The following is a 16,162-nucleotide window of genomic DNA, read 5'->3' as shown; positions in this document are numbered from 1 at the left end:
GAAATTTCTGGTTGAATGAACTGCCAGTTTCTAAACAGGGAAAATAATCTTTTGTTCTTTCAAGTTAATATCTTCTGATTGAAGCCTTTAGTGAATTGATTCCCACTGCCTTCACTATCAAAACAAACCACAGGATTACTTTTTTAGCCATAAAGCACTTGTTTTTGGTCTTTGTTATACTGAAAGCTTCAGCAATTTACGTTGCAGGATGATGTGTCTGTTTGTAATTTCTTTGCATGTGATGATTCAGAACTTTAACTAGTCTTGAGAAATTCCTCTTGGGTAAATTTCTGAAGTTAGTTTATGCTTGTAAGAAAACTGCAATTTAGTGTAGGAAAGGTGATAATGTCATGTCATGGTTGGTTGTTTTTTTTACTGTGAAGACCGTATAGGTAAGAGCTCATTCTCTATGTCAGCTCCTGTGAATGCCGTTATCATGAGAAGCAGGTACTAGAGTATGAGTACTAGACTGAAGTATCATTTAAAGCAGTTTCTATTCCTTAAAAATCAGGTTAAACTTAAAATAAAATTCTCCTTGCAAAATTTTTTGCCCAGATTGAGTCTAATTTTACAATAACTTCATATTTTCCTTTTGGAAGGCTTTACTTAAAATTAGCTTTCTTTAATTCTGTCATGAAGACTGTTTACACAGGTTTTGAGTAGTGAATTGTCAATTAAATGCAGTCTAAAAACTGGTAAGAATGTTCAAAACCTAAAGACAGACAGGAATAACAGTTTTGGGACTAATATAGTCTTAACTACTTCCTTGCAGGTTAATTGTTTCAGAAATCCTTATGAACAGATATTTTGGTGTGATTTAGCAGGGCTGAGTTTAAGAATATATTTAGCAGTTTTTATCAGTGCTCGAATTACCAGATTATCATGTCACATCAGCTGCTGTGACACACAAGCATTTCGTGTGCTTAATACCAGTAATGGATCTGTTGCACAGCTCTGACTTGTAGGGAGAAGATTAAGGTTCAAACGGATCATCTATGGAATAGAACAACATAATACTGCTTTTTGGCATTGCAGTTTAGTACCAGGTGCTGAGGGAAATGTTGGCAGTCTTTTTTTTTTTAATTTATTTTTTTTTTAATTTAGAGGGCTAAAATTATTGTGTTCTGACTTGAGGTAAACACACTTTTTAATTTTGTCATAGCTGAAATGCTGCTTTTTCAGAAGTGAATGATGCCGTTAAACAGAAACATCCATTTTCCATTTCCCATCAGATAAAGATGCAGTTAATTTTTAGTCTCCAGCTGTATATTCTCCTTCGTCAAAATACTCTCTCATTTCCATCTCCTCATCCTTTTTTCATTTCCACACCTCTTTATTGGGTGAAAAAATTGCCTGCTGCAATGTCCTATTTTTCTTTCTCTGGAAAACTGTTTCTTTCCAAAGTTTTATTTTCCAGGTTCGCAAGCTCAGTTTTTGTTTTCAGCTTTCCAGGGTTTTTTTCCTTGACTTTTTTTTTCTCATTTTCTCTAAAATTCTTCATTTATTTTTGCTTCAGGATTCTGGAAATTTAGTACCTGCTTCTTGTACCTGGACTTTGTCTTTAAAATGTCACCCTGATAACACTTGATCTATTTCTTGCCCTTTTTAATCCTTTTTTAGATGACTAAAGCACGTTCAAAGTTGTCTTCTCATCAAAGGGCCCTTCTTTAGTCATTAAAAACTAGATCTTCTAAAATGTAGAAATTTTTTTTCTGTATTTTATTAATCTTTGATAGATGTACCTAGTGTGCTTTCTTGTTTCTTTGTCTTTTTGTAACCTTTCAGGTTTCTTGCGTCTGTATCCTTTTTTGGCATGTCATAGTTACCTTAAATGACCAAAAGTGTTACTCCTCTGTGGTTTTACATTGCCTGTTTAATACAAATGTCTGTAAGCCATTTCAAAACTTTTTTTGTCACAAATTTTATTCCTGATCCTTTTCCTGCTGCGTCTTCCATATTGCAGATTTTCAGGATTCCAACCAAAAAAAACCCCAACCAACAATGAGTTGTTCTTGCTCTTTGAAAACGTGCCTAAAACAGGTTGGCCTTTAGGCTTTTGTTCCTTTTTTTTTTATGGTTGTGATGAGAACTAAACTTGTATACAGCAATGCATGGAACTTTGTTAAATTAAATTAGAGCCCCTTCTATAAGAATGTCTGCCCCTCAGTGCAGTTATCCCAGACAAAAGTAAGGGGTCACAGGATTTATTTTATTTTTATTTGAAAAGGTAGAAGTTATTGTAGGCACAACCTTCTTGAAAGAATTATGCATGCGTTTGACACATTTTCATTTTTACAGGATGTTGTCACACTTGCTCAGAACAGTCCTAGTTGGAGGGTTGGAGGTGTCAGTGTCTTTCTTGCACTGTTTATGCGTCAAGTCTTGAAGATAACAGAAGTACTTATTTTGACTTTACATTCAGTGAGAATGTAGTCCAGGAAACTGGTATAGAGTGGGATGGTCTAAAGCTGATAATTGTGTTCTGATCAAGTTGATTTCTTAGATTCATCAGTTTTCTTTGTTACTGTAGGGCATTGCAACTGGTAGGTTTAGCAACTGCACCGTGATTAGTTCACAAACTTGCTACTGCCTATAAAAGATGATTATTCTCAAGTTGATTTCCTCTCTTTTGAAGCAGGATGTTTTGTGGGCCTAAGATACTGAATTGATCTGAATTTTCATAATTTCTCAATTAAGAAAATAGAAAGGTACATAGCAGGAACTCTGATGTTGAGGTTAAAAGTGTATTTAATTAGAGTTCTGTTAATGCATAAACTTCCTTTATTTCCCTGCTTCTTTTGTTGTCAGTGTCTGGAAGTGTAAATTTAATGTCATAGATACACCTAATTTTCCAAACCATATACTATTTTAGCCTAAACTATCATAGCATTTAGTTCAGATTTTTTCATTAATTCTAACTGTACTTTTTCAAATATGTTGCCTTAAATCTGCAAGGTCCATCAAAATCAGAATGATCTTATTCTCAAACTGCTCATCTGAACATCAGCCCAGCAGAAGGCATTATTTATCTTAGTTTCTTGATGTTTTAATATGATAAATAACAGTAAAATAAGAATTTATTATAAATCATAAAAAAATATAATATGTAGTTGATATAATTTTTAAAATTCTTAATTCTTTAAAAACATTGATAGCTGAATGTTTGTTGTGATGGTTTTGGCTTTTGAACAAAGCTGGCCCTCAGCCTGATTTCCTTTGTGTTGAAAAGAACCATGTGTGCTTCTGGCTGTTTCTTAATCCAAGGGGCAATAACTAATCCCTGCCTACAGGACATGGTTTCTTAAACTATTTGGCTGTCTCTTTGACCTGTATGATTGTGGGAATACTTTTGACAGTCCTTCAATTTACAGGGTGTTTATTTAGTACATAAGATACATAGGTTAGCTTATATGGCTTGTGAATTATATCTTTCAAATTGAAAGAATGTATTTTGTGCCAGAGGTGTGTAGATTACAAGTTGAAAAGCAATGTGAGATCTGTTCCTCAAGAGTCTTAAAAGGGTATTGAATAAAGAAAAGAATCACTAGTGTCATTAGTAGCCTTGAGTTTGAGGGAAGGTCACACTCCCACTAGAAAATTGACTTTGATATGTTTCAAGTCAAAGTGTTGATTTGTATACTTGTTTCTATTGTGTTACTCTTGCCATTTTACACTGATCAAAGTATTTTTGACCTGTTTTTCACTCATGTAGGAGCCTCAGAAGACTACAACATTAAAAAAAAAACAAAAAAAACCACAAAACCCAAACCTGCTTCTGGAGACTCCATAGTTAGGATATAAAATTCTGATAGACAGGGTCTTGCTTCTTCATTCGTTGGCTTTAATTTGTGTAACATACAGTGGTGTTAACATCAGTGTAATCCCTGAAGATATAGAACATCAGAAAATGCACTTATAGGTACAGAATCTGGATATTGAGTTAAAATTTAAAAAAAAAATCTATGACTAATTTTCAACTATATTGAGTGCTTAAATCTTGGGTTTTTTTGGAAAATAGACCGCATATGCTTTATAAATGTGTCAGGTGATATGTGTGACTAGACTCTGATCTTCCAAACATGGATGTATGCATTTAACCTAAGGCAATAGAATTGCTCAGATTACCTCAGTGGCATCTCTTAAGATTTTTACACTTGTAGTGTTCAGGTGGAAGGGAAGCAGATGCTGTGGGGCTTTAATGTATTATTTCACCAGGCTCTTTGGTGTGTGTGTGTTGCAGACTTGTAGCAGCATGATTAAAACTATATCTATCCTTATATCCAGTTATTGATTCCTGTGTAACAAGTTGTAGGTCTGACTTGTGCAAGATTTCTGATAACCATATTCAGCTTTGAGCGTACAATGCTCTAAACAGAAAACAAGCTGTGGTTAAAAAATGGTAGATGAAGAGACAGTGAAAGTTGAGAAAGACCATTAGTTGACCAAACACTGGAGAGACCTGGAGACAATATAGGAGCTGTCAGAAGCACTGCATGTAGTTTGCCAAGAGGCCACCTGCTGCTGAAACACCTTTCATGGCTTTCCCAGCCTTGGCTCTAAGTGGTAATTCGATGGATGAGGAAGAAAAAGAGGAAACATGCTGGAGAAAATAGGCACATGTGATGGTTACACATGTTAAAATATGCATCTGTAGCGAGAGCTTTAAGGTTCTAAGTGGAAGTAAAATACACTTCAGTTGAGAGGAAAAAGGAAAAGCATAGCACCTGTAAAAGCAGGTGCAAATGTATAAAACACAGAGCACTAATTTCACATTGATTTAAAGCAGCCTATGTCCTTTACTAGGTTTGCTTCCAATAAATTCAATTCCTTTAGTTTGTTGTAGGATTTTTAGAAACCAAGTGCTGGCGTTGATAGTTTTATATTTTAAGAAGCTACATTAGCTTACAGGGTGGGGATGTCTCATGATTGCTTCAGCTTGTGTATGCAACGGATGGAAGAGAGCTGTGTGGCTGGCAAGGGAGGGGAGGTGGACATTACATCTGTTCCAGCTGTGAGGGAAGGAGAAGCCTCCTCTTGGAGGCAGCCTGTGGGGCAGCTCTAAAATTGCAGTCTTAGCTGAATGCAAATCTTAAATAGCAAAAAATAAGGGAAGAAGAAATGAAAGAAAATAAAAATATACTAACTAAAAAGGACCCCATGATCAGAAGAGAGTGAGAAAGCTGAGCTGCTTTAGCTCTTCTGTCTGCAGTGAACATCACCTTTGTGTGAAGCTGAGAGAATATACAGTGAGCAGGGTATGCTCGTTTTTTAAAATCATAAAGCTAGGTAAAAAACCTAGTCTAATTTTTTTTCTCATCTTTTCCTAGTTTACCCCGTAGCATCTTTAAATGTATCATGACACTTGTCATACTAGGTTGAGCCACGGTCTCTCTAAGCCATTATTCTGTTTGGATAAGAGCTAGTAGGTAATGTTTAGGGAGAACTGTAAGAAAAGCAGTGTATTTAGAGGAATCTTTCTCCTTGTCTTCAGTCTTAGCAGTTTTGAGAAGTGCCATTTTTTTTCCATGATACAATAATGAATTGAAAAGATTATTCACCATCTGTATGAGATGTCAGATGTTTTCAAATTGATTTACTTCATGATTGGATAGGTATGCATACTTTCTTAACTAAGCTGAATAGTCACTTGCTGAGCATTGTATGAAAATTGTTGAACAACACAGTATATAAATTGCCTGTAAAACTGAGAAACAAATTCATTGTGCTCTTTAAAGCAAGTGTTGGACTAAACACGGGCTCTTCCTGCCATCAACACCACCAGAAGTGTTATCATTGAGAGCATAGAAATGAGTTAACTAACCTTTAAAGCTATAAATGAAGCTAGAATTGCTATGTGAACTTGTCACATCTCTCAAAAAGTAATTAAATCATTTTAAAGTTTGTTAATTTTTAATCTGGAAGACAGTTACTCTAGACCTAACCTCGAGTTATTTTGATAATACTAGCAAGAATGTCTTTGTGGGCAAATCTGTTTTCATGCGTGTGATTATTCAAGAGACCCTTCTAGAAATCATTGTAATATTTAATTAAAATGTTAAAATATTTAATTACTGTAAACCACAGGGGATACCAGTGTTGTAATTGCAGTTAAGATGAAGAAGAAAAGTAATTTGTTTTTCAAGTCTTACTGACTTTATTAGCAGTGGCATCAACACTTTACCCTTTTTATTGTTTAAAAACTGATTAACTGCAGCATTACTGTAAAACAGGATAATATAAAAAGTTAATATACATTTTAATATATCACACTAACACAGTGTGACAGTGTTGAAGGAATGCCTTGAAACATGGCTGTAAGGTTGTTTTGTATATTGCTGCCTCAATAATTGGAGGGGATATTTTTTTCTTGTTCAGCATGGTTGGCTTTTATTTGTTTTGAGTTTTGTGATGGATGAAATATTTGGTTTTGGAATAAATACTTAAACTATAGAAGAAGTGGGAGAAGGTGAAATCTGGTATATGCTACAGTAAACTGGTGTAAGATACAAAGACAAAAAGATCCAGTATTTTTAATGGGAGTGTTATTATTAATTTAAAGAGATATTAAACTTAATAATGAAAAATATGTGACTGACAGCCAAAAACCTATTCGGGAATGCCATAAATTGGTTTATGCTATGAAGTTGATCCTATGAGAAAATAATTTTTTAAAAGTTAATGGGAAAAACTGCAGTCCGGTTTTAAGTGCTGGGTATTTCATGGCTTTTAATTTATGTAAAAGTGTTTGCTTCACTCGTCTTAATTAAGGTTTCAAAATGAGCCCTAAACCAGTTCACAGCTGTTTTCCAATCTGTAATTTACGTAGTAGGGCAGAGGAGTAAGTTTGTTTTTAAACTCATGCATGCTTACTTGCCTAGATCACCGCTCTTGGCGAAGGGCTCTGGTCCTAGAGGCATGGTACAAAGTAGAATCCACCCGCGTGTTGGTTCCCTCTGGTTCCTGGTTTGGTGTGTGTGAAAGAATAGGAGGAGGTAGCTGCCACAGGGTAATTTGGTAACAATCTTGGGGTGGTGGTATTGGGTAAGAAGGAAAAAGGGGAGCCAGACAACCTGTATTCCAAAAAGACTGGGACTAACTGTTCTAGATAGTTGGTATCGATGGAAGGAGAGCATCTTCTGCAGGACTGCTATAGCTGGTGCTTATATCCGTGTCTGCCATGGAGATGGCCAAAAATGGAAGGCAGGCTATTGGTGATGGGGGATGTCCAAAAATTTTGGGAGGCTAATCTAGCTGGGCTTCCTCTGTTCCTTCCTAGCCAGGAAGGAGAGATGCTCTTTTAGAGGGTGTTTCAGAGCATGAGCCTAAAGCAGCTTCTTAAGAAAAATCCATCTTGCTCTCTTGGTTATAGAGGAAGTCTAGGCAGATCAGCCTCCCAGGGTTGAGTTCAGTCTTCCTGAACGTCACCCTCGGGCCTCTCTGGTGAGACAATTGCAGTGAAACACTACCTTCTGCTTGCTTATGGTAAGCAGAGCTTGTTGTGGAAATTATGGCTGAATAATTAAAGATATTAGTGTATACCCAAATCTACAGATATTTCTGACTTTGGAAATAATACATCACTAAGCATGCACATTGTGTTTGAGTTTCTAGATAGCTTGTCTGTAAGCCTTTTTGACATTTGGAAGTTGCAAAGAATCAGTTTCTATAAATGCAGGGATTGGTGCTATTAAAAAAAAAAAAAAAATAAAACAATAACACCAAACCAAACAACAAACAAAACCAAAACCACAATAAAAGCCCTCAAAACCTTCCCTTTTTATCTTAAACCTCCTTTTTGCACTGTGGTAAAGTCAATATGTAAATTAGTTTTTACTTTTTTTGGTTAGATGTACAGTGTGTTAATTCATAAATTTTAGCTTAAGTAGAAGAGGAAATTTGAATGGCAAAAGTTCATATTTATGCCTCAGATGACTTCTAAGAAGGGAGAAATTCAGAAAACTACTGATGTTACCAATGTAGTTTTATGTAAATGCTCTTGTTTCAAGGCTTGCATCCATGTAAGGCTTCCTTCGATATTTTGGTGCTTTGTAATGATGTTTTTTTGCTGCTACAGTGAATTTACCTAGATAAACTTTTTTTTTTTTCCTTAAACCAGAAAGAACTCTGCAATATGATACTTGACTGCTGTGCTCAGCAAAGAACATATGAGAAATTCTTTGGGTTACTAGCAGGGGTGAGTTCTGTTTTCAGTTTTTACACTTTAATTTGTTTACTATTTTTTTGTGTGTCAAACTTACATTTTATTGGATAAATAAAACTAATAGGCTTTTTTATCATTCTGAAAATGGTTATATTAATTTATTGGTTGTATTAGTGGATTAACATTGTGAATTGTAAGAAGCATACTGAAGGCAGGATGAGAAAACTAATTTTCTCTTTAAATTATTGGGTTTTTTGCCTCTGTCTTTTCTTATTACGGTAGAAAAACAAATAGTGCCAAAGGAATGGTACTAGAAAGAGGTAAAAGTATTATGAGTTATCAGAAAATATCCTTTTTATAATGCTGAAGATTAATTTTGGAGACTCTCATCTTTTAGGACTTTGTTCAAAGCTGCTTAGTAGGTTTTATTTAGAGCACAAGACTGAATACTTACTGTCCCATGGTTGTGGGTGTGTTTGTTTTTCAGTAAGCAGCTAGCTCTGCTTTTATGTAACTAATTGCTAATTTAGTTGCAGTTATTTCTTAGTTACATTTTCCCTATCTGTGACATTGACAGATCTGACAAATCAAGATAAAATACTTGTCTTCTCAAGGGAGCAACTTATGCTGAAAGGAAGTGTTTTATTCCATTTGTATTTTTTATCCAATATTGAAGGAAATGCTTCTGCTGACAGTCAGTTACAGGGCACTAACCATATGACTCCACACATTCAGTAGAATATAAATGTAATTTCCACATTATTTGGAATGTTTGTGTCCAAAATGTCTTACCTTTAACTGTGTGCCCTGCTGCCTCTCTAATTTTAAATAGTCATCCAGTGATGTCATGAAAAAAAATTAGATTTGATGGGGTTACATTAGGTGGAAATACTGGATGTACAGAAGTAAAAGAAAATGCTGGATAATTTGCTGCAGTTCAAATTAATTACTACTTTGCAATGCAGATGAGTTTCTTGTTCTGACAAATAACTAAAAGCAATAAAATGTATCCATTCTAAGGCTTATTTAAAAGGAAAATCCTGCAGTAAATATTTGTACCATTAGGTCACTTACATGTAGGTTATTTGCATGTTTAATATGTTGTTTAATCTGGCTGTCTAAATTGTACAATGTTATCTCAGCGTTTCTGCATGTTAAAAAAAGAATATATGGAATCCTTTGAAGCTATTTTCAAAGAACAATATGATACCATTCATCGTTTGGAAACAAACAAACTGAGGAATGTTGCCAAGATGTTTGCTCATCTGCTGTACACCGATTCAATTCCTTGGAGTGTAAGTAAAAAAGGGTATTGTCCTAGATTTCTTCTTCAATAATTAATCTCCAGGATTCTGAAATAATATATAATAAACTAGTTCTAGTATTTATTCTACAATTTGGAACTACTTGTATTATTTTAAGTATCTTCTCAGACACTGTTGAACAGTTCTGGGTTGTCCCATCTCCTCTTTCTGCCCCCTGTGCATCCTCATCCTCCCTTCCCTGTTCTTAAGTAGTTGATTTAAGCTGTTACTTTATGGAGCTCAGCTGGAATTGGTTGACTATGTACTTTTTCTAGAATTTTGAACTCTTAATCAGCAATGTAAATAGCAGAACTGTCTCTAAAAAACAACCTAAAGAAACCTTTAAAAATTATCTTTATATATTACATTAAAAGTTTTATATAATTATAAGAATTTTTTTAAAACTGCTATTTTGTCATGTAAGTGCCAAAGAAAAAAAAGTATTCTTGCATTCTGAGGTATCATAATATAATGTTAAAAATTAAGAACTATCAAAGTGACATCTCTTTTCATGCTATTTCGTTCTTGTTTCATGGCCTCATCTAATTGTCATTCTTCAAGCACACAGAAGGCAGGCCAAATATTTCACCTCTTTAGATGTTAAGTCCTAAATCTTTAACTTCCCAGAAGTTCACACTCCTACTTTTTTCATGTGGAGCTTTCCTGGATAAAATAAATCCTTAAAGAATTACTAGCATAAGTATCATTGCTCCCAGGTGGGAGAAAATAATTTTTCAGGAAGAAAACCTTGACTAGGAATGAGGGGGTTTATATTCTTGGAGGAGAAAACAAACAAACAAACAAAAAACAAACAACAACCCAACACAAAAACAAACCACAAACCACCGAAACTAGTCTTTATTAGTTATTACAGGAGGACAAAAGTTTTTAAGATAAAGGAATGTATATTTAAACTTAAGGGTTTTTTCTAAATATTTTCAGGTCCTTGAATGTATAATACTGAGCGAAGAAACTACCACATCCTCCAGTAGGATTTTTGTCAAAATATTCTTTCAGGAACTCAGTGAATATATGGGACTTCCTAATCTAAATGCAAGATTAAAAGATGAGTAAGTTGAAATTTTATTTTCAAAATTATAAATGTAATTAGTTTCTTTATCTGAAAAAGTACAGATAAGAAGTCCGTTCTCAAATTAAACTAAGGCTGCAGTTATGTAGCTGCAGTACTTCAGAAATAAGTTCATGTGTGTATTTAGTCACTGCAAAGAGTCCCATTAAGCTGAGTGTTACCATCAACTTGGGTTCAAGTCTGTGTGTGACTATTTGCAAGATGTATCTTACGTGGTTTTTTTCCCCAATGCTAGTTCAGCTTGTCTAAGAATTAACTATTTATTACTCTATTTTCATGTGTTGTCAGCTATATAGCTGTGTATCGAATCTTACTGTGGCTTCCTTTTCTCACAAAACTGAGAAAAAAGCACGTAACTATTAACAATAGTTTTTCTAGGATTAGTTGCTTATCCTTAAGTATAAAATACACATTCTTTTAAGCCTGTGTGTGATTTAATGCGTTGCATTCTGGCGATGTTCTTTTCAGTTACTTGAGCTATTTCCTGTAAGTTGGGATTTCTAGGTATGATGAAGAATTTAGTAGATGCTTTAGCTCATGTGAACTTAAACTTGAATCTATACTTAGGGCTCTGTTTGAGATTTCAGTATAGGAACCTAGATCTTTGGAATTCTCAGTCAACAAGTATTATCTTTTGCTATCACAGGCTACTGTGATTTCACAAGTCTCTTCAGGGCTTCACAAAATCAGGCTTTTGTTGTCATAATCTGACAGTATGTATGTAATTCTTCTGTGTATGAAGTTTGCTTTCATAAAAGAGCAAGTTTTTAAATAGCCTTTTGATAACATACATCACAGATATAAACAATGAAAATATTGAAAAATGCACTAAGAGAAATCTTTTGCTGTCCTCTGGAGATCTGTACAGTTTCTTTTTCAGTTTATTAATGTCAATGAGAATTAGTGCTGAGCTGGCATGATGTTTAATTTAGATGTTTGTTTTCATCAGAACGTTGCAGCCTTTCTTTGAGGGATTATTGCCTCGGGATAACCCAAGAAACACTCGCTTTGCCATCAATTTCTTCACTTCTATTGGCCTTGGAGGACTAACGTGAGGAACACTTTTCTGATTTTATATTTACTTTCCTTCTCTCCCCTCCCCTCTGCTAAAAAAAAAAAAAAGAAAAAAGAAAAAGATAAAAAGCTTTGTTCTTTTTTTATTAGGGATGAATTACGGGAGCATCTTAAAAATGCACCAAAGATGATAATGACACAGAAACAAGATGTTGAGTCATCAGATTCCTCTTCATCTTCAGAGACAGACTCTTCCTCAGATTCTGATTCTGACAGCAGCAGTAGTAGCTCAGACTCATCCAGCAGCAGTGACTCCTCGTCTAGCAGTGGCAACAGCAGTGACTCAGGTACTTAAACACTAGCTGTAACTATTTACTTCTCTTTGTATATTTGTTTTGAGGAAAAACTAGCTATAGACAGTGTTAGTTTCTCTGCTTTAAAAACTAATCAATTTTTTTAAACTTAAAAGTTTTAAAGTATTAAATATTGCTCAAGAAAACTTATTTTAGAATTTAGAAAAACTGAGCTCCATTTTTAGAGACTTAAATATCTGAGGAACGTTGTTTTGTAGATTACTTTTTTAGACAGTTGATACCTGTTGTATCAAGGATGGAGGGATTAGAGTCATTCCCTATTGATACCTCTGTGGGATGTTTCCTGGGGAACTGTAGAGACTACTGTCTACAACTCTTTTTGCTTGGTTTAACTGAGTGAGCTTGTTACTACTTGTGTCCTTCTTGTAAATATGTGCCTCTATGGGTCACAAATGACATTGTTCAGTTCCAGCAATATGTTTAAATTTATTCTCCCTCCGAATCTCTGTTTCTAATTCCTTTTCTTCAGGAAGAGTTTATGTGGTGATATAGTGAAGGCTCTTGTCTGTAGAGAAATCTCCAAGGAAGAATGAAGTATTTACTGACAACTTAGTATTTTGTAGTTTTATTAATTATAATTAGTGTTTAGCATCTTATACCATCCTGCTGATTAGAACATTCTATTTGATGTGAAGTGTCATAAACATTGCTTCATCTATAAAGTACATCCTAGTATGATTCGTGTGCATGGTCTCCCTCATATGTAATGTGAGCAGATGATAACACAGCATGACTTTCTATAGTGCAGAAGCTTGATGATTCAAAGTTAATTGGATTTATTGCATGCCTTTGAAATAAAAATACTGGTGAATAAAATAAAAGCAGTGTGAACTGCTCATGCTTTTGAAATGCATTTTTGTTCTCCACTGCAATCTTACTGTACAAAGTCTGACTTGTGTTTCATCGCATTAATGATGAGAAAGCACTAGAGGAGGGCACAGTTAAACAGGGTCAGAGAAGGTGTGAGTTCAGCAAAGAGACAGATGGCTCCTGCATAGACAGCTGCAGCTCTGCTGAGCTGCTTGGTAAGGACCAGAGAGGTAAGTCCTTAGTGGCAAACCAACTGAGTCTGCTAGTATGAACACTGTTATTTTTGTAAGTTTAGGACCTTCCCTTTTACTGTGTGTCCTTTCTCCTTTCAGGAGCACATTCATTAAAACTTGCATTTTGATATCTTTGCAGCCTGGTTTTACTTCTCTCTCTGCTCCGACCCCCCTGCTGTTGTGATCTTAAATACAGTGTTCAGAACACTAACTGGAGATAACTATATTATTTGATGGCAAACTTGGTTGAGGTCCCTTACTGGTCCCTCCCAAGGCTTTCTGTGTTTGCAGCTTTTTAAAACTCAGTAGAGTTGAAAGATGTTTTCCAGAGGAATGTGCTACAGCATTTCAGTGTTTTAACAGTACAATGTGTAAGAGAAAATAGAAAAATTGCTGGTTAGAAATAGCTAAACTAGAGATTACTGTCTTACTGACAGCTAGTGTATGGAACTTCACCAACTGTTTTATATCAGCACTGCTCCGAACAGGTCCAGCAGAAGACAAAATCTGCTAGCAAAGCAGCTTCTTCCTTTGTATTTACTTTGTCAGCTTGTTGGGGGTTTTTTTTTTTTTTGCATTCTGATGAATGTAAAATAATAGGGAAAACAATTTTTAAAAAACTTGATGTATTAAAATATATCTGAATTGATCCACCATTGCATTTTGTCAGAATGCCATGACGCCTTAGTTCAGACATGAGACTAGCCAGCTGCTGTAGAACTCAGGTATTTGGTATACTATTAAATCGGTTTATGGCAGTGGTATTTTCAAAAGGTGATTAGAAACAGCTGGTACACTACTATAGTTGATTCAATACGGTGATTTTTCTGAAAAAAAAAATAATAAAAAAAAAAAATAAAATTGTGAGGGTGCTTTGATGCATGACTTTACAGCCTGTGCCTGGTCCTTTTCTATCAAGTCAGCAAGAGGATGGTGATGGGTAGAGGCTCTCAAAAGGCAGGTGTCGCTTGCAGATAGCAAAGGGATAAAAGCCCTGCTGATAGATACTCGTGGGTGGCAGACACATCTGTACAAATCTGAGTTGTTCCCACTTAAGCAATTAACAGGGAGGGGAAGAGGGGAAGCAAGGTTGTTGGAGCAGAATTTCAAATCTTTTCAAATATGAAAGTATATCTTACATAAGAAAAAAAAATTCTTGTATCGACAGGTCTGCAGATCTCATGTCAGATTCCCATTTAGTGAGTTACTCTATTTTAACACTGATGTGACTGCTTAGTAATGTTTTGTCTTCACGTGCAGGTTTGAGGTTTTTTTTGTAAATTGAGGAATCAGGTTCTCTGGTTTGAGCTGCATCATGTTCTTGATACCTGTGTAAGCATTGTAAATGGGATGAAATGCAGAAGGCTGTTCCCTAATTTCTTATTTGTATATTCTTAAAGTTTTGGGGTGATGCGTTTTGACCTTGCTTCTTGTTAATGTGAGGTTCCTGTGTTAACAGTGGAATTACTGAGAAATAATGAAACTTAGAGTCAAAATGGACAGTAGTCTTGGGCTTGGTAGTCAGTTCACACTTTCACAAAGAAGTTCACTTTATGTAAAATAAAAAGTCTGTAATGCAAACAGACAGTTAAAAATAATCGGTACCTGTTCAATTAAAGAATGGCTGAATTTTCCTCCATTACATGAGACACTCTGGGGACAGGGGGAGCAATAAAATCAAAGCTCATTATTTTGAAACTTTTGTCCGATACGTACACTCAAAAGTTTTGTGACAAAAAAATAACTCTCTAGAACTTTTTATGTAGTTTAACAAGTCAAGCATAACAAATTAAGATGCAATCTTTTTCCCATAATTTGTTGTCATTTCAGATGTTCATAAGGCCAAAAGAAAGAGAATGCAAAAGAAAAATAGAGAACCTGATAAAGTTTCCAGGAAAAAACAAGAAAGTAAAAGGAAATCTCTTGAAAAGAAAATGGGAAGGAGACAGCAAGAGGAAAGAAGTGATACCGAGAGCAAATCAGAAAGAAATCACCAACATTTGAGGGAGTCGCACAGGAGAGATGATGTATCAAAATATCATCACAGAGATGAGTCCAATGGCAGAGACGGTTACCGTAGTGGAAAGGATAGAAACCATGAAAGAAGTAAGGATCTAGAAAATAAACACAGTAATTCAAAACCAAAGAAAGCAGAGAGGAGAGCTTCTTTGTCTGATGATGAAAGTTATAGACACTGGAGCAAGGATCATGAACATCGGAGTAAAAAAAGAGAAAGGTCAAAATCCAGAGAAAGAGCCCGTAATAATTCAAGTCCGAGAGAGGAGGAACAAGAAGACCGATACAGAAATGGTTCAGAGAAACACAGAGAGAAGTACAACCGTTATCCTGACCAGTACAGAGAATCCAGAAGGAACGAGGACAGACGAAGGGAGAATTCCCCGCACAGACGAAAATAGTACTTAACCAGAGCTTGAAATAAATGTGCATTTCTGAGCTGTTAAAACTGTATTTTAAAATCTATTACTGAACTTTCTTAAAAAAAAAAAAAAAAATTGTACAAAGTGATAGTTTGCATTTGTAAATTTTATCAGACTTTTAAAAATTTTCAGTACCACTTTTTTATAACTATTGCTTTGAGTCTTTATGTTAAACTCTTTCTTTGGAAAGACGAAGCTGTTTATTTTGTGAATAAAACTGTTAAGATCTGAGCAAAATGGGTGTTTCAGTCACTTAGTTTCAAGTATTTGTAATTGTAATTTTATAGTCCAAAAACCAGTAGGTTTTAAATTTACTTGTTGATTGAAAATCACTGAGGGCTAGGGTGATAAACATAGAAATTTCGGATTACAGTATGGATGTTACATAGAAGGCTTTATAAAAATTTTCAAACATCAGCGTGAGTGTTTCAGACATTCTGTAGCTGTATAGTCTTTCAACTTTGCAAACATGAAAGCAAGTTTGACCAAAATTTTCAGGAAATACTTCAGTTGGTTTTGTTTTGGTTTTTTTTTCTTCGTTAGATATTGGAAAAGCAATATTGCTGTTTTAAATGTCACATTTGAAAGTGTGTCAGCTTGTTCTGTTACTTTTCACAATGTTTTTTAATATTGTAACATCCTGAGCTAGTTACACTTGTGATCTTAGAGACAGGGGAAAACAGTTGAGTGGGGTTTTTGTTGGTTTTTTTCCAAGTATGAATTTGATTTTTAAAGTCA

General features: G+C 35.0%; 1 protein-coding gene across 1 annotated transcript in view; it reads left to right on the top strand.

Annotated features, from left to right (window-relative positions):
* Window positions 1-15,403, top strand: part of CWC22 (CWC22 spliceosome associated protein) — a 30,555-nt gene extending 15,152 nt beyond the window's left edge. Inside the window, exons 14-19 of the mRNA XM_010170952.1 lie at window positions 8,117-8,194; window positions 9,304-9,456; window positions 10,408-10,535; window positions 11,505-11,606; window positions 11,720-11,916; window positions 14,817-15,403. Coding sequence (XP_010169254.1) covers window positions 8,117-8,194; window positions 9,304-9,456; window positions 10,408-10,535; window positions 11,505-11,606; window positions 11,720-11,916; window positions 14,817-15,403 — 1,245 coding nt within the window. The remainder of the gene's footprint in view (window positions 1-8,116; window positions 8,195-9,303; window positions 9,457-10,407; window positions 10,536-11,504; window positions 11,607-11,719; window positions 11,917-14,816) is intronic.
* Window positions 15,404-16,162: the final 759 nt, after the last annotated feature.

The sequence above is a fragment of the Antrostomus carolinensis genome, unplaced genomic scaffold (assembly GCF_000700745.2).
Source record: "Antrostomus carolinensis isolate BGI_N321 unplaced genomic scaffold, ASM70074v2 scaffold30526, whole genome shotgun sequence".
Lineage (NCBI taxonomy): Eukaryota > Metazoa > Chordata > Aves > Caprimulgiformes > Caprimulgidae > Antrostomus > Antrostomus carolinensis.
The sequence above is the reverse complement of the archived record's forward strand: the minus strand, read 5'-3'. Positions and strand labels throughout refer to the sequence as shown.